The sequence below is a fragment of the Mycteria americana genome, chromosome 1, assembly GCF_035582795.1.
Source record: "Mycteria americana isolate JAX WOST 10 ecotype Jacksonville Zoo and Gardens chromosome 1, USCA_MyAme_1.0, whole genome shotgun sequence".
Lineage (NCBI taxonomy): Eukaryota > Metazoa > Chordata > Aves > Ciconiiformes > Ciconiidae > Mycteria > Mycteria americana.
The window spans coordinates 180,172,375-180,193,911 of record NC_134365.1 but is presented as its reverse complement, the minus strand read 5'-3'; the positions used below and the strand labels follow the sequence as shown (position 1 = coordinate 180,193,911).

The 21,537-nt window shown below is 42.5% G+C and overlaps 1 protein-coding gene across 19 annotated transcripts in view; it reads left to right on the top strand.

Moving 5' to 3' along the window:
• KLF12 (KLF transcription factor 12) overlaps window positions 1-21,537 on the top strand; it is a 263,394-nt gene that overhangs the window by 149,755 nt on the left and 92,102 nt on the right. For all 19 annotated transcript variants that reach the window (XM_075527297.1, XM_075527434.1, XM_075527445.1 and 16 more), the window contains one exon: window positions 9,546-10,089. In XM_075527297.1, coding sequence (XP_075383412.1) covers window positions 9,546-10,089 — 544 coding nt within the window. The remainder of the gene's footprint in view (window positions 1-9,545; window positions 10,090-21,537) is intronic.

Sequence of the window (21,537 nt, the reverse complement as noted above, 5' to 3'; positions counted from 1 at the left end):
TCATACCTCAGAGTACATGTGAGCAAGACTGGGTAATGAGGAATAACTGAAAAGAATTAACTGCCCAGTCTTTTATGCCTTTTTCACGCCCGCTGTATTTACCGGCTGCACGGAGTCCTCTTGCAGTATCTGGCACTGCTTGCCCAAGGAGGAATGACTTGGAAGTGCACGATCAGTTTGGGAGTGCTGAGCTCCAAGGCTGGTGGGGACATGGCTGAGTTTTGTCTGGAGCTGGGCAACAGCTTGCAGGTGGTTAAAAGGTATAAATATTAGTTTCATCCACTATTTGTTATAGTCTTTTTTTGCTAATACATTTATGAATATTCTGTGATGATGTGCAGAGTTAGAAAATATTTACCAAATCTTTGCATCAAAATTTTAACTTGTGGATCTTCAGCAAACTGTTGGTTGCAAATTATTCTTCAGGCTTTCATTGTTTTTCAGTGCAAGTTGGTTTGTGTGGAAACATTGAATGCTTCCATGTTAGGTGAAAATAAATCTTAGAATATAATTTGAATATTTTCAACTAGAAATGTAAATGCTACTGAGTAGCTTTTAAAAAAAATTACTTTCACTAAGCCTTGCTAGTTTGGTGGACCTCTCTATCAGCAAACCTGCTTGGTAGGTACTTGCAGAAAGTTCCTGATGTATTCCATCTTAGGCTAAGTAACTAGACTGGATTGACAAAACCAAATTAATTTAAAAATCCCAATGTACGTCTAGTACAATTTTTCTTATTATTTTCTAATATAAACATCAAGGACTCAAATTTATTAACTCAAGTAATCTCATTTAACTCATAGTACTCTTCGATGCATAGTTTTTGGATAAACTAAATGGAAAGATTCTGATTTAAAATTGGACTAGAGAAAATAAAGAACTAAGTGGAGACCTCACCACTCTCTACAACTACCTGAAAAGAGGTTGTAGCGAGGTCAATATTGGTCTCTTCTCCCAAGTAACAAGCCATAGGACAAGAGGAAATGGCCTCAAGTTGCACCAGGGGAGGTTTAGACTGGATATTAGGAAAAATTCTTCACGGAAAGGGTTGTCAAGCATTGGAAGAGGCTGCCCAGGGAAGTGGTTGAGTCGCCATCCCTGGAGGTATTTAAAAGACGTTTGGATGTGGTGCTTAGGGCCATGGTTTAGTGGTGGACTTGGCAGTGCTAGGTTAACAGGTGGACTTGATGATCTTAAAGGTCCTTTCCAACCTCAATGATTCTATGATTCTGTGAAATTAAAAAGGGCAAGAATTACCCCAAAACCGTGAGGGAAAAACTTATGAGGAGAGCTGCTAAGTGGATATGTGAAATTCTTGTTGTCTGGGATTTTATAAACTAACATTTTTTTAAATCCCAAGAATAATTCTGAATCAGGGACAAGAAGATATTTCATGGTATTTTACCTCCCCTTTAACAATTACTTAGGGCTCTGCCATTTGCTCAGAAATTATTCTCAAATCTAAAGTGGATTAGTACAAGGAATACAAATATATTATCAGTATTCTTTATATGCTTAAGTAAGTAATATTGCAAGCAACATTTTACAATACTGTTGTTCCACACCTTTGTTAGAGTTGTTTCTCTTGAAGAGTTGTGTCATAGCGATAGGCATAAATTAGTTTCTTTCAACAGATTCTTCCTTTGACAGAGCATTCTAGTAACACTGCTCAAATATAAATAATACATCTATGCTGAACAGCTGGTTTTCTGAATGTGTTAATGATTTAGGGATTGAGGGGGTAGGTTTTGTTGCTTTTCAAAAAAATCACGGCAGGCCCACGTAGATTTTGAGATACTGAGAATTTGGCCTCATGTTCAAGGAGTGTCTCATTTATACATTTAATGTACCAGATAGTACAGGGGCTGGTTAGTTTATTGGGCTGTAGAAGTCTGTAATCACTTGTTCTCCTTCTGTGCCACTGGAGAAACCCTTTCGTAAGCGGGTCAGTTTTGGGACAGGAGAGTTAAATAACCTTAATGCTTTCTCTGTCTTTGCAAATGTGTTATTTAAAAATAAGTCATTTCACACTAGATGTATTTGCGTTCACTGTTAATCATGTTTAAAAACTAATGCTGTTTGCACAGGGATCTCCTTTCATTTTGAAGTATATTTTCCCAGTCCTAGTTTGAGCTGTTACTAAAGGTTGCAGCACATGGTACTTTTTTATTGTTGAAGTAGTTGTGGAATAACACCCTAGTGTGACTGTTCAGGAAAAGTTAAAAGATAATTTTGACAGCCTTGGAGCTTGAATTTTGCTTGTCTATGTATGAATGGTTGGTTAGAATTTGGTCTCCCCAGCTCTTAGTTAATTCTGTTTTATTTTGGGGCATCTTCTGTAGGTTCTGCACATTTAGCAACACTTTGCTAACAAAGGCCACCTGCGCCTCATAGCATGTGCTGAGTTTCTTTTGCCTCCTCAGACTCACAAAGAGAATAGAGATTTTATTTTTAGGCCTTGAGGGTTGGAAACATCCACTTAGAAATCAAACATCGAAGTGTTATGCAGAGATAATCATACATTAAGTGAATCATGAGTACTTTAAAGTGGGTATCTGTCTCTCCTGTTTAATCGGTTCCAATTTGTTTAAATGCATTTTCATCGAACCTCTTTTTATTTTAATAATTCCTGGACTCTACGCTCTGTCTTTCTTGGTGCCAATTGGTGCTTTTTAGGAAAGCTTCAATGGGAGTTGTTGTAAGAAGGTCTTACTCAGCCTTACCTGGGAGTGCCGTCTCTCGAGGATCTCTCCTCTTCCTTGGAACACAAATTTAACCTTGGCCCTGAACAACTGTTTCTAGAAAACTGACAGTAAGCCACTTTTTAATTTATGCTTCCAGAAAAAAAAGGAGAAAGATCCAGCTGCCTTGCATTTTGCTTTCTTCTTCAGTGTGACCTCCTGCATTTGTCCGATGAATCCGAGCTGAGCAGTTCTGTCAGCCTGGGAAAGCCTGCAGCAGCAGCCCCGAGCAAAAAGGCACAAAAATGCCTGTTCACTTGGTGCTTTTGCATTTGGAAACAAATTTTTAAGTATTTTGCTCAGTTCTAATTCTCAGCTGTCTACGCGTTCGCCCTTCTGATTTTATATAGCCGTCTGTTACCGCTGTACTGGTGTACCCCTCATGTACAGATTAATAATAGCCGCATCTCAAAGCGAGCATAGTTGAGTCTTGGATGTCTCTTCTTTTCAGGGGGATACCAGAGTGTTTCAACTGGAGGTAGTTTAGTTCATTTTTTTGCAGGTTGTATTACTTCTCCCTTTCCTTAAGAGTATTTTGTTGGCTCTGGTTGAAGTGGCGAGTTTTGGGCAGAAGCGTGCTGAGTATTGTGAATGTAATTTCTCATGACGGGAAGGTGTTTTCAAAAACATCTCTTCCCGTAATTTTAAAGAGAGTTCACTCCTAGATTAGGAAGATAAACCAAAAAAGACTCTGACTAAAGGGCTGGGTACTTGGGCCATAACTTACAGGGCTCTTTGAAGTGCCCAAGCTGCTACTTGCCCAAGCCAGCCCTGTGCCAACCTTTCATACTGTGCAAGTGCCCAGTCTGGGCATGACAGGACAAAACCAATACAGGCAGATATGCTTCATGGTAAGCACCTGCAGAATTGTATTTTTGAGAGGATGAGCTTTCTACCCTTATCTACAGAACAGATTAAGAAAGTATTCCATTTTAATTATAAAAACTAAACTGTATACCAAAGATGAGCACAGCATATCCTAAACCCAACCCACCTGCATGCCTGTCTAATGGCATTAGAGTTGTAAACACATCTTTGTGCTATGCAGAAGCAAAATTACTTCTGCTAGAGCAAGTGCTTTTTGTCATTTCGAACCTAGAATGTGTTTCTTTTACTGTGAAGTGTTAGAAAATCTGTAACCTGCAGAATATTCCTGGTTATTTAGATTTCACCCTCCAAGCATGATGATCAGAGCCGAAAGCTGCTCTAGCTGGGTGCAGTTCTGCACTGCCTGCCCAGAAGACTGCATGCCTGCACCGCCGAGCCTCGGCGTTTGGTATGGCAGTGGCAACGACATGGTTAAAATTGTGGGTAGCTTTTCAAAACGAGTATGATTTTTCTCATCTCACTCTCCTTTAACTCTGACAAAACAAAATCATCCTGCCTGAAATTTCTCCTGCCAGAGCAGAACGAGGTGGGGCAGCACAATGACAACCAAGAAGGGGATTTGTGTGATTTGACTGAAGAGTTAAACGTTTAGCAATTTATTTTTTAACTTCCTGTCCTCAAAGCCAGCTTATTTTATAAATGCTAAATTTAGTCTGTTCAGTTTCCGTCATCAAGGACAGCTTTTTTGGTATGCTTTCTTATAAATTGTTTGACCTTGGGAGATTGCTGCCAGAAAGGAAGAACACTTTAAATGACAACTGATTGTTGCAGGTTTGTAAACTCTGTTGTGTGGGAGCAATAAAACTCTACAAAGGCATAAAGACTCACTGAAGCTTAGTACCCTGTGAAGTTGATGAACTGCAAGGCATCAGGATAAGCTGCTGAAAACAAAATGATCTTTGCTTTTTCACTGGTTTTAACATCAGCTGTATGGAAACTGAGCTCTTCATGGCTTGGTCGTGGATGGGAGACAGTGCTGGTACACAGAGAGGATTGCTACGAGTAGAGTAAGAGAGTGGAAAAGGGCTGTTGCAAAGTTCACCCCAAAGTAAGTTAAGAGGAGGTGGAGTTCAGGGGGCTGGAAAGAAGACGAAATAGAACTGTGCAGGAAAGGGTGGCCATCCAGCAGAGGAGATCAGCCATAACTGCCACCACGCTTCGCTCAGGGTCTTGTGGCTGGTTGTGTGGCTGGCTGGTTGTTTTTCCATAATGGTCGGGGAAACAGGCAGTAAGGAATGCTTTTTTACACAGCCAAAAAAAGCTTTGTGAATAGGGAAATCACGTGTTATGTTCCTGGCGGCGTTTTTTAATGGCAAGCTAATGAAATGGAGCACTGCAGAGAATACTGGTGTACAGCTTTAAAGGGCAGGCACAAAAAGCATGAGCCAAGAGCACTGACTAGTAGAGACTGCAGCTTTATTAGAAAGCCTTTTCTAGCAGGGAGCCATCCTAACCTGCCTTCCAGTTCTGTTTCAGCCTGGATTTGAGTGGATGGTGAACAGCATAAGGATGTGACGGCGGTGTTGCAGAGAGAGGCATTGCTGAGATTTGCCTCTGAGCCCCAGCTGAAGGCAGGGCTGAAGCTGTCCCTCTCCTGTGTAGCAGAGGGCAGGAGCAGTGAGATGAGGGAAGCCACGTGGAGCTGTACCCCCTCATGTTGTATTCCTGTGGTCTGGGCTGGCATCCAAGGCAGCCCACTGGGTTACAGGGACCTCAGGCTGAACCCTTTCTAACGCACCAAACATTCTGGAAGCTGCCAAACTTTCAACAGAGTTTAGACCCCTAAAACCAAAATGAAGTTTGCAAAATCAACACTGACACTTTTGGGAGCCAGACAGGGAAAACCTGTTTCAGACACCCAAACTACCAATCAGCTGAGCCCACACCACCCAAAGAAGCCCATTTTACTAGATGAGGGTGGAAAGGCAGGGAACAGACAGGAGAAAAAACATGCAACCATTTCTTTTTTGTCCAGTTGACTTTATGAGCTGACAGAATGGCTGAAAGTATACCTCTGAATATCCCAGCCATAGTGTTGTGATCCTCTCAATTAGAAAAGATGTGGTTCCATTAAATAGAACTGACAGCAACACTCATCATCTAGGAAAATGAACAGTTAATTCTTGGTTAATAACATTCTGGGGAGATGCTAAGAAATAGTGTGCTGAGAATGCAGCCATCCCTTCTAGCTTCGTTGCTACTCTTCATCACATAGTTCCTAATTCTGGAATAGTCATCATCATTGGGAAAGGTTTGCATATACCATCCATTTTCAGAAAATAATGATAATTTAATCTTCAAAGTTTTGATTCAAATACAGTTTAAATAGAGCTTTGGCAGCTTAGATAAAATCTGAGATCATGGAGGAACTTCTATACCACTCAGGTGTAAGGGAGCGTGAGTTGTTGGGGTAGATCTCTCTGTTCGCCACCACCAGAACAAAATATAACACTTGTTTACAATTTTTATCTTAAGTACGGGATGTACAAACCTGTTTTGATAAGGATCCTGCTGTCTTTTGTAATGTCGACTGACATCAGTCACAGCCTGAATTTACCAAAGAAAGTGCATTCTTAGTCTTAGAGTTTTGGCAAGGAAGGGAGGTCATTGAAGGGCATACCAGTTTTCATCCTGTTTGGAGAAATTCATGAAGGGATTGTAAAGGTTTCACGTTTAGTTTCACTACTGAAGACTGAAATAATAATATCGACTGTATTACCATAGTACATAGAGACTGCATGGCCCCTCCAGCAGCTCTGGACAAGAAGAGGGTACCTATTGTAAGATAGATGCAATATAAGGAATGTACAGTACAAAAGTAAATGCAGAAGAGCTATTAAAAGAGAAAGTGATTTGTAGGATAGACTGCAGTTACATGATACTTTTTTCCTTTTTTTTTTTATTCCCAAAAGGCTAGGTGTAATTATTATAGTAAACCAAAGGCCTGTTCTTAGCACAATCTAGAAAAATCTGTAAATTGTGACCTGTGCTTTGTTTCAAAGACAATTGACTCTATCCGTGGAAGAAGTACTTTGTGTGGCATCAGCTACCTGAGGCTTTGGGGTTCTTCCTTACTCTTCCTGTAAGGGACCTGATGCTGCTTCCTGCAAAGGCAAGTGGGACTTTGGGGCAGACTGCGCTCGGTTTGGTGACGGACTGCTTTCGAGGTCCGTGTGGATCCCTTGTGTCTAGTCTCAGAAGTATCCCAGAAGTCAGAAGACTCCTGGGAGCGGTCTAACGTGCATACGCTGGGTACATCAAGTCCCTGGTGCCCTCAGAGCACTCCAGGGTGCTCGGAAGAGCAACGGGGGACAGCAAAACAGCAGGGTGATCCATCCTTCAGCTCACAGAGTAACAAGTTGTGCTGCTGAGGCAGGCGGCATTGGGTCATCCTGAAATCTGTCTCTGGCACCCAGGGGAAGCCTGGAGGTACGTCAACATGTAGGATTTCCTCCGTGGCACATTTATCTGCCCTGTGGATGGAGCTGGCAACACATACTGCTTCTAGATGACCCTTGCCCAGCCATGTGCACAAGGGGATCCCTATTCTCCCTTGTATGTGAGCTGATCCTATTTATCCCCCTTCTCTCAAACATTTAAGATAGGAGATGTTGCCTTTGGCCTTATGAAGATTTGGGTATAGCCTGTGCAGGGTGTCCCTCTCTGCCTTGCCTTCATTTTACCAACCAGTCTGCTTAGTTCAGCAGAACCAGTCTGTTTGCCCATTGCATATGTAAGACTTGTCAAGATTTGACAAATGAACTACTTGAGCCATGTATGTTTATGGTTTTGTCTTTATCATGGCACATATGGTATGCCTCATGCAGAATCTCATTAGTGGCAACAGCCTGGATAAGGTGGTTCAGAGGAGGTGACCAGGAATCATCACTGGGCAATTACAAGCGGTTTTGCCTTCTTGGGGAAGAGGTTTTTGTAACCTTGTCACTCGTAGCTGGTTATGCGCTTTGAAAAGTGACCTGTTCCTCACTCTGTGTTCTTTTTTAGCGGGAGAACTTCCCACTGTCTTTATAAAGAGATTTTTTTTCTTTTGTTATTAGTATTACAGCAGAACAGCAGGGTCCAGGGGCTGGATGAATTGGGGTCCCTTTGTTTTAAGTTGATTTGTGTATGAATAGAGGAAAAGACTCACTGTTCCAGAGACGTTCTTGCTTTTAAATGGGGGAAAATGTCAGACTCAAGAACCAGTCTAAATCAGCTGAATAGATGGGATCTACTAGAAGAACTCATCTTTCAGCATGCCAGGGATAATATCCACTTAGGCTGTTATTATTACAATTTTTAATATTAGTGTTTCTATTTTCCTTTTGCAATAGAAATCCATTCTGTGATGAAATTTGGCTCTGACTCAAAACCAGGAGGGTTCTCCATGAAAATATTTAACATAGTTGATTATAAAAATCCCAAAGCAAATTCACAGCTTGCTTGATTGTTAGCTTATTTAGAGTAGACGAATGAAAATATTTGTGGCTTAAATTTTTCTGATTTAATATTTTTAGATACTTAGTAAATACGATAATCTACAGATCGAGAGAATGCGTTTAGAGCTGCTTAGGTACCATAAAAAGATTGCTTGTTAGATCTGTATATGGAATAATTGCTTTGGGTCAAGTGAGGTTTGAAGTAGCTTGGCAAATGTTTTTTATTGAGGTTGGTTTTCCATGCTACAGCACATAACGGCGTGTGTGTGCCCGTAGAGAAGCTCTGCTGCAGTGCAGTGCCATGGAGGTGCTTAGCTGAGGAGCTGAGAGCTGTGCTTTGTCTTACTACCAGGTTATCGATGGGCATTTCCTTCCTTGCTCTGCCTATTGAAAATTACTTGAAAAAACATTTTTAAAGAGTAGTTATTAACGATGTACTGTCAAAAAGGAAAGATATATCAAATGAGCTTCTCCAGGGATCTATCTTCACCCTAGCATTATTCAAAAATTCTATTAACCTCTTTGATGATGGAAATAAGGAATAAAACTATAAAAATAGCAGACGGCACCAATCTAGAATAAATTTAGACCAACCAGCTTTGAAAGAGTTGGTCTAAAGCACAAAATTATTTTGCGAAGTCAGAAAAATTGTTCTTAATTAGTATGGAAAAATAAAACAAAATTGTAACAATGGGGAAGGCTATCTAATGTGCTAATTCAGAGTAACAGATCGCTGTAGCCATTGCTGCCTGTAACGGGACAGCCATACAAATGTGGGGCTCTGTACTGACCTGTGAGTTCATTATCAGTAACCGTGCAGAATGCAAAAAGTCAAACATTGAACTGAAGGACTGTGTTTAGCGTAAGGCACTGCCTTCTGAAAAGTGTTGCGGACAAAACTACAAAGATCGCTGCAAAGAGCAAACAAGAGTGCTGAGGCTTATTCTTTTAAAGGTGACTTATGACCGAAAGAAGAAGCAAGGTCTGCCTCGTCTAGGAGAAGGTAGACAAGTAGGGGGAAATTACAGTCTTCAAGCATGCAGAAAGTGGTTTGAAAAATGGTGGTGACCAGTTTTTCTTCATGTCTGTTGGAGATGACACAAGAGAGTAACACTTTAGCTTGAAGTGAGATGTTGGGAAGAAATGTCCTGTGAATATAAATAGTGGCTACCTGTGGAGATACTAAAATTTTTGTCACTGATGACTTTGCGTAGTGCAAAGAAACAGGGTGATTTTGTACAGTTAATCCTGCCACCTTCTAAGAAATGGGAGTAGAATTTTTTTTAATATTGTGTCCAAACTGAACATGTCTGTGCTTTCTAGCATGATTTGTCCTTTAAAATTATGAGCTGACAAGAGAAAAGGAAACAAATCCTGTGGCTTTCATGACCAAGTTGTGTGATGTGCGTTAGCAATTGGGTGTGCAAGTCATCTTTAGCCACATATGTAACTATGTCCTTTTGTCCTTCCTCAACAGTCTCCAAACGTCCACAACTACCCAGATATGGAAGCTGTACCCTTGTTACTAAACAACATGAAGGCAGACCCCGTGGAGGATTCATTATCTACAGACCATTTCCAAACACAGACTGAACCAGTGGACTTGTCAATAAACAAAGCCAGGTCGTCCCCTACAGCAGCTTCATCTTCACCGGTTTCCATGACAGCATCAGCCTCCTCCCCTTCTTCTACTTCTACTTCTTCTTCTTCTAGTCGGCCAGCTTCATCACCCACAGTAATAACATCGGTATCATCAGCAGCATCTGTACCATCAGTATTAACTCCAGGTCCTCTTGTGGCCTCTGCGTCTGGTGTTGGAGGCCAGCAGTTTTTGCACATTATCCATCCAGTACCACCTTCAAGCCCCATGAACTTGCAGTCCAACAAAATGAGTCACGTGCACCGTATCCCCGTGGTGGTACAGTCGGTACCTGTTGTCTATACAGCTGTGAGGTCACCTGGGAATATGAACAACACTATAGTAGTACCACTGTTGGAGGATGGGAGAAGCCACGTCAAAGGTAAGGTGGAACCAGTTTTGTGCATCTGTGGCATCTCTAAAACGGCATTTCCTCCTCTTGTAGGAGGAAAAATGTAGCAAAGTTATAAAACCATTAGCTTACAAACTTACAGGGTGGTTTGCTGAAAAGACACGTGACTTACGCTATCAGGAAGAACCTTTAAGAGTCTTATCCCAGATGCTCTTTAAAATAAAGAAGTATTTTTAAAATGATTGAGGTCAGCAGTGGTGTTAGATGCTCGGACAACCCGTGGCAAATTTTGTCCTGAGAGGAATAAATCCTCCCCAGGAGCTGAAGAAAAAGGACAACGGAATAATGATGACATATAAAACATCATAGATGAACATGGAAAACTCACCAGGTGATACAGATCTGGCAAAGGAAAGAATGTCAGAGAGGTTGTTTCCATACAAAGAGAAAGCAATCGTTGGGCTGTAGGAACGTGAGGAGGAAAGGCTTTTGGACCAAAGAGCGGTAGCAGATGCAGAGAGGTAGGTTTTATTAAGCTCAAGGAGTGGCAGTGCAATACTTTGAATTAGGTTTCTTATTCCAGATTAATTTTGAATGAGGTTTCTTCTTCCAGATTAAACAGCAGAAGGGAAGGAAGCCACATGGACTGTGTATGTTGGGAATGAGTTTTGCAGACACAGGACCTGAGAGGCACACGGAGGTGTGAAGGGAGGAAGAAAGCACATGCCAGAAGGACAGATACACTCTTGGAGAGGTGTCCAAAGAACACAGAAAGGGGAGCTGGAGAGCAAGAGAAAATGAGAACATAACAGTTACTGAGGGAGCAAAAACTTGTTAGAGATGGTGACATGATGGGTGGAGGAAGAAAAGAGAAAACAGATGTGCCCAGATACTTTGAAAAGCATAGCTTTATAAAGAAGGCATTAGTGGCAGAGATGGGAACATGAGGAAGGGAATGAGGGAGACTCTATTTCAAGGTTCATTGCGTGTGAGTGAATAAAATATGGCTAATTCTCCCCTGAAATGAGGTATTGCTTGAGGCGGAAAGGGAGGGTACTGACAGATAACCTCACTTTAGGGCTTATGAGACTACAGGGCATTTAGTAATACATCTTATAACATCTCTTGTGTACTTACTTGTATAATGAACAGGTTTCTACAACTAACAGACCTTTTTTCTTCAACTCTCATGTCTGGTTTTGATATACTGGTGACTTGTATTGTTCTACAGGACTACAGTGATGGGTCATTCTGATGTTTAGTAGCATCCTGTTGTCCATAAATCTTTGGTTCTCCTCCTGTTCCCTCAGTACCCAAGTGTGGACTGTGCCCTCTCAACAGGCTTGGACATAGGAAACGAGCTCACAGCTGATCTGGGTTTTGTTTTAAGCCTCAAAATGACAGTTTAAGAAGTTTTATTACACTTCATACAGTGACATAATTTTAGGACTTTGTGCCATTATGTCAAGAAATGATGAGTGAAAGCAGAACTTTTCACCATGTTGTCTGGGAAAAAACGAAAAGGAAAGTTTTAGTCTGTATTTTGATTTTGGAGCTTTAAGCCACACCTGACCTTGAGCTCATCCAGAATCTTTCCCGTTTGTTTTCTTTTCAAAGGTGCTAGTTGGCTCTGGTAGTAGTCTCCTCTATAGGAAGAACCTCCTGATCTTGTAAAACTGGAACTTTGCTACCCCAGTTTTGTCAACAAAATTCCAGAATTTAATGTGCCATAGGGATTTCAGGCCATGAGCTCCCAGCCTCCTGAGCTGCCCTGACAATATTGCCTTTGTGCTATTATTGGCAGAGATCATTAACCAGCCCTGCAGCACTTACTAATGTACAGCTAAAGAAAAAGAAGGGATTAAGCGTTCTTCAATTTTTATTTTTTCTCATCAGTTGTACCCATTTTGCTATCACTAATTCTTTTGCTATAAATGTTCAGGTTAATTTGAATAAATACGATAGAAGACTAATGGGCACAGTCCACTCTAGGTAGTCATCTTTTGTCAGCTTTTGCTGGAGTGTGGTTTTCTTTCTTTAATGTAAAACAATATAAATAATAAAATGCAATGATATTGCATAAATTAACTGACTAAAGAAATTTCACATGTGCGTAGACTGACTTCCCTTCAAGTCAGTCTTTTGTGCTGAAAACAAGAAATAAATGTACACAGATGCCAACAGGACATTGCTGTCAGATTGAATTGGTTGCTAATCTTCTACCAGCTGAAGGAGAAATGCAGTTTCAGAATCATCTAGAGTCACTACTTTCAACTTTTACATGAATGTTGATCATTTTCAGAAACAAAAAAGTATGCATGCTGAAACAAAGTCAATCCACAGATAGCATCGGCAGCATTTGTCCCATAATCTCTGTGTTGTTGCTGCTTTGGGGCTAAATCAGAGACCATGTTGATGATCCAGGGGTGTGGCTGGGAAGCACTTAAAGCTGTATTTTACACTAGCCTATATCCAAGTCCTTTTCACTCAAATGAGACTTAGGCACTTTCCTGAACAGAGATACTTTCAATGCTGAAATTAATGAAAATTACATTAGACTTAAGTTCAGACCTCTCTTGTTTTTCTAGATACAGATACTTCGGGGAAAAACACAAGAAACAGGATATAGAGAAAGGTTTTTCCCTTTTTTCCCAGTTTTATTTTCCTCATGCTGAATTTTCCTTTTCCTTCCAGGTTTGACAAGAACCATTTCATTTTTAATTTTAATGCAAAACCTTCTCAGACCACCACCATCCCATAATCCTGCCTCCAGGCATTTTGCTTAGGTGGCTTTCTGCTTCCTCTGATGCTTCCCAGTCCACCTTCCTCTCTCGGACAAAACTCTTCCTCGTGGCTGGTTTTCTAGGCAGTTCAAGCAAATACTTCTTTCTTCACGTTCTGTTTGAATTCTCTCTTCCCTCCAGCACAAGAAATCACTGCCTCCTCTTCTGTTTCCCCCTCTTTTTCTATTTTTCCATTTTTTCTAGTCCTTCCCATCCTGCTGACTGTTCTTTGAGTGCCAGTTTCAGCAGCTCTGCTTCGTCTCTCCCTCCTTATCTGTTAATATTTCTAACCTGTACTGTCATCTCCTCCTCCGCCGCCATGCATCCTTCTCCATGGCGTCATTCATCCTGGCGTTCTGCGTTGCACCTTCCTTCAGGAGAGTCAGATCGCCTTTCCTGCCTCCCAGTGTGCCGCTCGTTTCTGCTCTCTGTCCTGCCTCCTCTCTCCTATTTTTTACTTGCAACGTTTCCCATTAAATCAAATCTTTTCTGCAGCACTGAAAACCAGATGGGTTTGCAGAGAATTAGCTCTTGTATATATGAGCTGCTGGCAGCATCCCATCAGGTGCTGTGCCACATGCTGCACCCCAGGGAGGGCAACGGGAGCTGGGGCTATCATGCTACAAAAGCACCCTTCTGTCAGATTGATCCTTTTTGCAGGAGAAAAACCTCGCAGTTCACCTAGTGTAAATCAAAATCAGGATCAAAGCATGTTTAGGAATTTATTAACAACACGTAATTAGAAGGTAATCAGTGGACGATATGCTCAGCATCGGTAATACAACACTAGCCGTTTACAAAATCTTACAAAATTCCTACAAATTTCTAACACCGTTCTGTAATCCCACAACACTCACATATGTGCACACACACGCACATAGTTACATGCAGACTCCCCTGCTGACCATGGACCTTCCCCCCTGACATCCCCCTAATGCACCCGCTGGGAAGGAGGCACCCCAGGGAGACCCCCAAAGTGGGGGTCTCTGTGTGCTGCCCCCTCATCGCCAGCCCAGCCGTGCAAGGTGCCCTCTACAACCTAATCCTCGTGTTATTTCATATGCACAAAGCGTAGTAATGTGTTAGGGCTGTTGGGGCACAGAGGGGACGAGAGCCAGGCGCAAGTCCCTGTGGGCACCGCGGGGCCGGGCTGCACCCTCTGCCACCCCCTACAACATGGCAAGGAGACAAAGTTCTGTTCCTTCAGTGGTCACCACTGTTGTCTTGTCATCCAAAGCCTTAAAAAGCACTTGGAGATTTTTTTCTGCATGGAGTAGGTGGTGACCACTAGACGTTATTATACATTGAAGTATTCCAGAGCATTAAAATCCCATGAAAAACTCTTTCCTCGCCTTTTTTTCTCCCTGTTCGGCAATGGCGAGGATTGCTAAAAGGTGTAATTAGAGGCACAGCAGGTAGCAGCACCTATGGGTAAGGCTGCCTGATGGTTTCCCTTAAAACCCTGTCTTCAGTTGCCCAAAGTCTGTCTATATGTTAACCGTTTAGGCTAACATTTTCCATGCCGCATGTCTGACTCAGGCTATTTCTTTTTTCTTTTTTTCTTTCTTTTTGAGGAAAGTTTCAAGAAAAAACTATTCCATTCTTCCTGAGACTGAGTGTAGAGAAAAAAATATAACATTTTCCATGTTGAAAAATTTATTCCAGCTTTTTTTGGTGAAAAACTCTAGAACCTCTGTGGTTTTGTGCTGTGAACTCAAGTTCGGTTTGGACCATTGTCCTTTTTTTTGTCTTTATAAGCACTTGTGGAAATCAAGCCAAGTTTGGAGATCTGAGAAAATACGAGTCCCCTTAAAGGGTAAAGCAAAAAAAATTGTGGCTGGGAAAAGGCAAGGAGGAGGTTGGAAGGGGCTTGGCAGTGTGGAGAGGGGCAGGATGGAAGGGAGGGGGGAGGAAAGGAGAGGTAGTGAGATGGCTACGGATGTGTGAACATGTTCAGGAGGAAAAGTGGGAAAGGGTTGGAGACAGAGGGAGAAGGAAGAAGCAAAAGGAGGGTAGAAAAGAGATCTGGGCAGGGGAAAGGGGAACAAGGAGAGGCTCGGACAGGCGGGAGTGAAAGGGCCCGCCATGGCAGCAACATGTTCCCCTACAAACTCTGGTGCCATTAGCTTGAGTGTTTCCACTGCTTTGCTTTCAGAAGATATCCATGAGTACTACTGGCAAATCATGTCCCTCTAGCAGCAGGTTTTGCCAAAGATATTATCCTTAAAAATTGTTTTCTGTAGTTCAGAAGAGTTACTCCATTCATTGAAGGGCCTTTTAGAAGCTTCCTCCTGATGATGGTGCACCAAGGACCTGTGCAACTTTGATATTTCTGGGCTTTTGGGTTTGGGTTTTTAGGTTCAAGTTTTTGGGTTCTCACTCTTCTGGGTTTTAAAGTTTTCAGAAGACACAACCACTTGCAAAATCCAGTGGTCAGAACATTATAAATTCAAAATTGCCAACTGAACTTCATCCGCTTCCCGTGTACATAAATATCTGTAATGACATTGGTGTGGACTATTTTTATGTTACTATGTGTATAGACCTAACAGAAAGATACAGATTGTGTCTTTTCACAGTGTACACATGCCATATTCCTCACTGTGGATACATTAACAAGTAGTAAAAGCTGTGCCTTTTGCTACAGATTTTTCTGTGATTTAGAACAGGTAATACCACTAGATTACATTATCCACTGCCCTTGGTTTTTTTTTTAAAGTATAGCCTGTTATTTCTGCCTACTGTAAAGCTTATTCCACAAAAGTAAACGCAATTTGTAGTACAAAGTTAGAAATTTAGAGAACCATTCCATATGTTTAAAGGTCAGATTATATGGTCTGTTTGTATAAATTATGCTATGGAAGAGACTCTTAATTAAAACCAGTAGTGTTGCCTTTTTTATTTCATGTGAAGCCATTATTCTTTCTACATTTTAGTAGATGGTTATTTTGGATTTGAGTTGCATTGAGGCCGAGAGTTTCTACTTCAGCTGTAATTTTTTTGTTGTTATGCACAAAAATATTTTGCAGCTGTACGTATTCCAACCTGTCCACCTCCACCCTCCTGCCCCCCAAAAAGTTGAATCTCTTTCCCCCTGTCTGCTTGGTTTGTCTGGAAGAAATATTAGTGGTTCTTGGAAAGGAGAAGCAGGTTGGCAATGGCTAGCCAGGAAGAGAAGCAGGCAGAGGAGAGGCTTGCGCTCAGGGTGGGACCTGTGTTACTGGAGATGGTGTGTATATTTAAGAACTAGAGTAAATAGTAATTCTTGCCAGAATGGAGAGTTAAAACACAGGTTACAAGATATGCTGCGGTATTTGAAATTGAGAAGGAGGTTGCCTGAAGACAAAGTAGCTTGAGTTGACTATGGAGAGTCCCATAAGCAGTCTTCTACTTAAATCTCCAGAAAAGTCCTATTTCTGGTGACTCACTGGTGACATGCTTAGGTTTTTCCACTATGGAAGCACATGCTTTTCTAAGATTTATCAACAGTGGATTTAGCATCATGTATTTTTTTAACTAGGAGCAGGTTGGGGGAAAGGAATGACGTAGATGTGTATTCCAGCTTTATTTGTGAAGCCCAGCGTACGGAGGATGAGGAAGTCCATTTCGACATATCCTGAGTTCCTGCACCTTTTGGAAGCTGTTAGTTCCTTCTCTTCCATGTGAAGAATGCCTCTGGTCATTCAGCTCTGTACTCCCACCAGGGCTGAGCTTTGATCTAGTTGCTTTTATCCCACAAATTTGGATGCAGCGGAAACGCATGCATAAAACTTCTCATTTATTTTATCCCTGCCTTGAGTTTTATTGTGCCTTGGACCAACCTGCTGGAAACTTTCTGGTGTCTAAAATATCTCTAGACTGTTGCAGTGTGTAAATTGCAATCTGCTACCGTTTTGTAGTGGCTTTGCAATATTTTATTTATTAATAAATACACTCTGTCCTTATTGTTTTCCCTGTTTACGTTTGGTGATAGAGTATTTGTATATTGGATGCTCAGTGAGATATAAATCTCAGTAGTCTCGGTACTTTGTTTTTTGTGTAGATGAGGTCTCATGGCATTCAAATAGCTTAGAAAGAGGAAAGTCCTTTGCTTAAAAAAAAAGTGTTCTATGTTTATGTATACAACCCAATGACAGAGATGCTTAAATATGTGCATATATTACATCCATGCAATCACTCTCGCCTCTGCATTTCTCCACACAGCTATTCTTTCACAGGTTTGTGGCAAACTATTTGACTGGTGAAATGATTTTAAATATTGCCTTTGATTGGATCATAGCAATTAATATCCTCTGGTAGATTAGTTACACCGTGTGTTCCATGCCAGTTCCCATTCTCTGTGAACCATAGCTATGCTGGGTGCAGTTAACTGCTCTAGCCATATAGAGCCATAAAATCTCAATAAAATCCAAAAACTGTGGAGTATGGGTAATCTTGCTATAAATTGTAATAAAAATTACCCCTGTAGACTCTATATTCTGACCATTAAGTTCATGGATACTGCTGCTTTGTACATAAAGTTTTATGAAATAAATCGACCAATTCTGCTGCCCCTGCCAGACACCAAGCTGTTTTGATTGAAAATCTGATAGGTGCGCTCAGAGCATTTTCCAACGCATAAAGTGCTTATGATGAGCTTTAAATAGGAAGAAAAATGCCATATATGTGCTTCATATAGTATGGACCAGCTTAGGAGGAGAAAGTCATGAATGCCATCATTCCCACAATAAGCACATTTGTTAGGTCCATAAAGCCAGGATTCGGTTTCCTAAAACACATTAAGTAAACCCAAGTATAACACTTAATCTCCGAGAGCTTCGTTTCAAATAGCTCGTGTACATCTGCATCGGGAAGTGTTGCTCCCACCATTCAAAATGCGCAGTGGCGTCTGTGATGTTGTCCTTTGGCGTTATCCTGCTGGGGGACTCGGTGTAGGGCTCCTGTTCTCTGTAAACCTGCCAAGAAGAGGGATGTTCGCTCGTGTCCACTCGTGGTCTGGAGACAGATGTCAAGCTACAGCATGAGCCTGGGGTTGCACGGTTGTAAAAAGTATTTTCCAAGAGTAACCGAGAAGGACGGAGATGAGTTTGTCCCTCTACTTGGCCTTTGGTCCATCCAGATGCGTTTTTTTATCAGAGGTATTTGAAACAGTGGCAGTTTAAGGAAGAGCAAAAGAAGTCACTGTTGGCCAGCAGTTTCCTTCTTGCAGTATTTCAGCAAGAAACTGAAATTTTCAAACTGTGTCATACGCCAAATGTAGAGACCAAAGGTATGGTTTAGACACTACAATGTTCATAACTGTTGGCAGATTATTGGTTTTAATGATTACTGTGTCCCCCTGTGAATTACTCCTCTTTCAGATTTGCCCATTAGGGCCCTGAGGCCAAAGATCATTTTCTTCAGCATTGCTGCTGGGGACCGAGACGCCTCTGTGGCATTAAGCGAACGGTGGCAGGCGGGGAGAGAGCAGGAGCAAGTGAAGCTGTGCAGTGCTGTTGCTGTTGTTCCATCTTCAGGCGCTTACTGAGATCCCCCAGACGCTTTTGCTCCTTTCCCAGAAAACCAAGGCATGACAGAGTCGCATGGCAAAGGCTCCTCTCCTCCCCTTCCCTGCAAGGAGTGGGTCTGCAGTGGCTCAACAGGGCACTGAGCCACTTTCCTCTGCCAGGGCCGCTACCCCAGCACCTGGCGAGAGAAGGGAGACGGGCTCACAGCACCGAATTCCCCGTGCAGTCCGCAGAGGCGGGTGGGCTCAGCACCCCTGAAGGCACCCATCTGCCTCCGCTGGCTCTATGGAAGGGTTGGGGCAGTTGTATTAGCAATGCAGGTGCCTGAAGGCAGGAGGTGAGAGGCTCTTCCCTCCCTTCCCAGTGTCACCCAGCTCCTGATGTCCAGGGCTCTGAGAGGATGGGGGCTGATGGAAGTGTACAGTTAGGTGCCATTGGGTCGTGGGGTCATCGTGAGTGGCAGATTATTCTTATTAGGTTCAAACTACATCTTTCACCGTGTTTCTGACACTGGCAGTTGTAGCATATTGTGCTAAAGCACGAGTGCCATATAATTTTCTTAACCATGTTTTCCAATACCGTCCTTCTGGGAGTTTGGCAGCAAATGTTGCTGTGTTACTTCAGTCCTTCCAGCTCTGCAGACACATGGACACACATGTGTGTAACAGCAGTACTAATGAGATTCTTGCAAGTGCAGGTTTTGGGTCGTTGGGTAGTATTTGGTTTTCCATTCCTAATGGATGTTAGTGCAAAGCAGCCGTTGCTTACAGCTAGAGATAATCTTCTTTTAGCTGCTGTACGCCAGCATGCACTAGAAGCAACTGGAGAGGAGTTTCGAAGAAAGACATTTGGCAACAGCAAGCATGACTCTTTCTGGCTTATTTGAGGTACCTCACGTTTCTGCTTAATTTAAACTTCCATTGCAATAAAAATCTGTGGCTATGTTTGCAAGAGCAAACACGTCACCTGGGTGTGGATCAGCGCTAGCAAGCCCAGAGGGGCCTCCCCACCATCCAGGCTGACGTCTCACCAAGCACGGGCCTTGGCGTTACCATCTCCGCTGCAGACCTGTGCAACCCTGCTTGTGGCTGGCAAGTCCAGCGGGTGGATCTCAGGGCCACTCGGAAATCCTGTCACGAGCAATCATTTTGATTAGTGGGTTGAATATTAGGCATCCTTCAGAGAAAGCAGGGTGGGGAGTTTAATATGTGAAACAAAAGCAAACAGACTCTGGATTTGGAAATCCTTTCAAAAAGCAGAAATAGATTTTTAATTATTTTAAGACAGCAACTAAGCGTGATTCAGTTTTTATTACGATGTGGTATATGAGCAGGCCTACACGTATGTATGTTTACAAAGTTATTAGCAGAGAAGTTAATTTAATGCAGAAAACTGAGGTTTTAAGATAATGTGAGCCAGAGTCTTCAGCATCTCAGGATGCTGACATTTTCTCTCTCTGCTTTCACACCAGCGAGCATCATCTCATAATGAGTCATTTCGGCATTAGTTATTACTGCGTGGCTTAGCTATAAAGAGAGGCAAAACTCCTGATGGTTACTTAGTTTTCTCCTGCTCTTAAATATTTCATTCATCTTTAACCCAAGGGGCTCATATTTGCCTTTAAATCAAAGATTGTAGACGTGAAATTACTTCTAGTGGGTCTTCGTGAGCCTACTGATGGGATGAGTTTTCATCCCTTTCACGCACAGGAAATGCGACCAGAGAAAATAAATCAGGTTGCGGTAACTGAAAGCTGCCAGCGGTGATAGCAGTATGTTAGTGTATGGCCCTTTTCACACGGAGAAGGGCCCAGATTCAGGCTACCTACAGGCATCCACGTGCAGGATTTCTGATGGCGCTTGGCCTTGCCCAACCAGGGCAGAGCACTTGAGCTGCGTATCCCTAAATAATCGCTGGAAAGAAGCAAAGCCATTAGGACATACTCAGGAGGAGCCCGAATATGACAGACAGGGGATAGCATTTACCCAACAGCCTAGTAACACCAGCTACGTGTGTGAGAAGTGAGAGGAGGCACGCTCGGCTCTCGTCAGCCTGGAGGGATTTAAATCCGCAGCCCTCCCTTCCCAAGAGATGTGGACAGGAACACCAGTTTAGAGAGGGGAGAAGGAGAAAAATACCCTGATGGCATGGCCCTGTGCTCAGGTTATTCCCCTGGGAAGGTGGAGGCTGCATCCTGTTTAGAGGGGTTCATCTGCCCTTAGCAGCTGGCATGCTGGATGCTTCCCGGGGATTTTGCTTCCATGACATGGCTAATCCTGTACTCGATGCAGCCATGTGCCAGAAAGCACAAATTCAATCAGTGCTCATTAGAAAGTTGCTGTGCAAGTTTAAATCTGTTCCAGCATTGTAGAAGGGGCAATTTTGTCCTGAGAAACGGGGTCAGGTATTGTTTGGCCCCCACAGCCAGCATAAATTTCCAAGCCAAAAACTGTTTAGTTCAATAGAAATAGAAGCAAGCTTGTATCTGATCCAGATCAGATTTTTTCCTACTGGCAACTGACAGTTGGCAGATACAATATTAATGACGGTAGACCAAGTTCTGGAGTATTTTCAGGCTGGTATGTGCCTTACGTGAGACCCATTTGCACATCTTACCTGAAAACAAGTGCAGAGAGTGAATTCACTCGTACTGCCCAAAGGGAGACTCCTTTTTGGTACAGTTTGGCAAAGGGGCCATTGAGAAGTGGTTGCATTTATGTACATGCATCAAGAGCAATTCTCTGTACTTTCATTAGCAAAAAGGATCATTGTTTCTTGAAGCTAACAAGGATGGAAAGCGACGTGGCCGCTTGCAGCCTTCAGCACTTGCAGACGTTCTTAAATAACTCCCCTGGCTCGCCAGTCTTTTCAGCATGGAGTGCTAACAGCTTGCTTCTGTAGCTCCTGTGCGCTCTTTCAATGACACCTTTGTCCCACGAAAGCAGTCGCTGACTCGTTTCTTTTTGCTTGCCTTGCCTTAGCCTTATTCACACTTCACAAAACCACCGGATAGCTCTGTCGGACAAATCTTGCCTTTCAAGAGGAGTAGCAAGGGCAAGAAAACCAGCTCATTTTTAAGGCCTGAGCTTTATTAATGAAATGTGTCTGCCTGTGATAGGGAGGACTCGATTCAGTGACCCAGCTGGGTCCCTTCTGGACCCGTGGTCCTAAGTTGAAGGAAAAGCTTG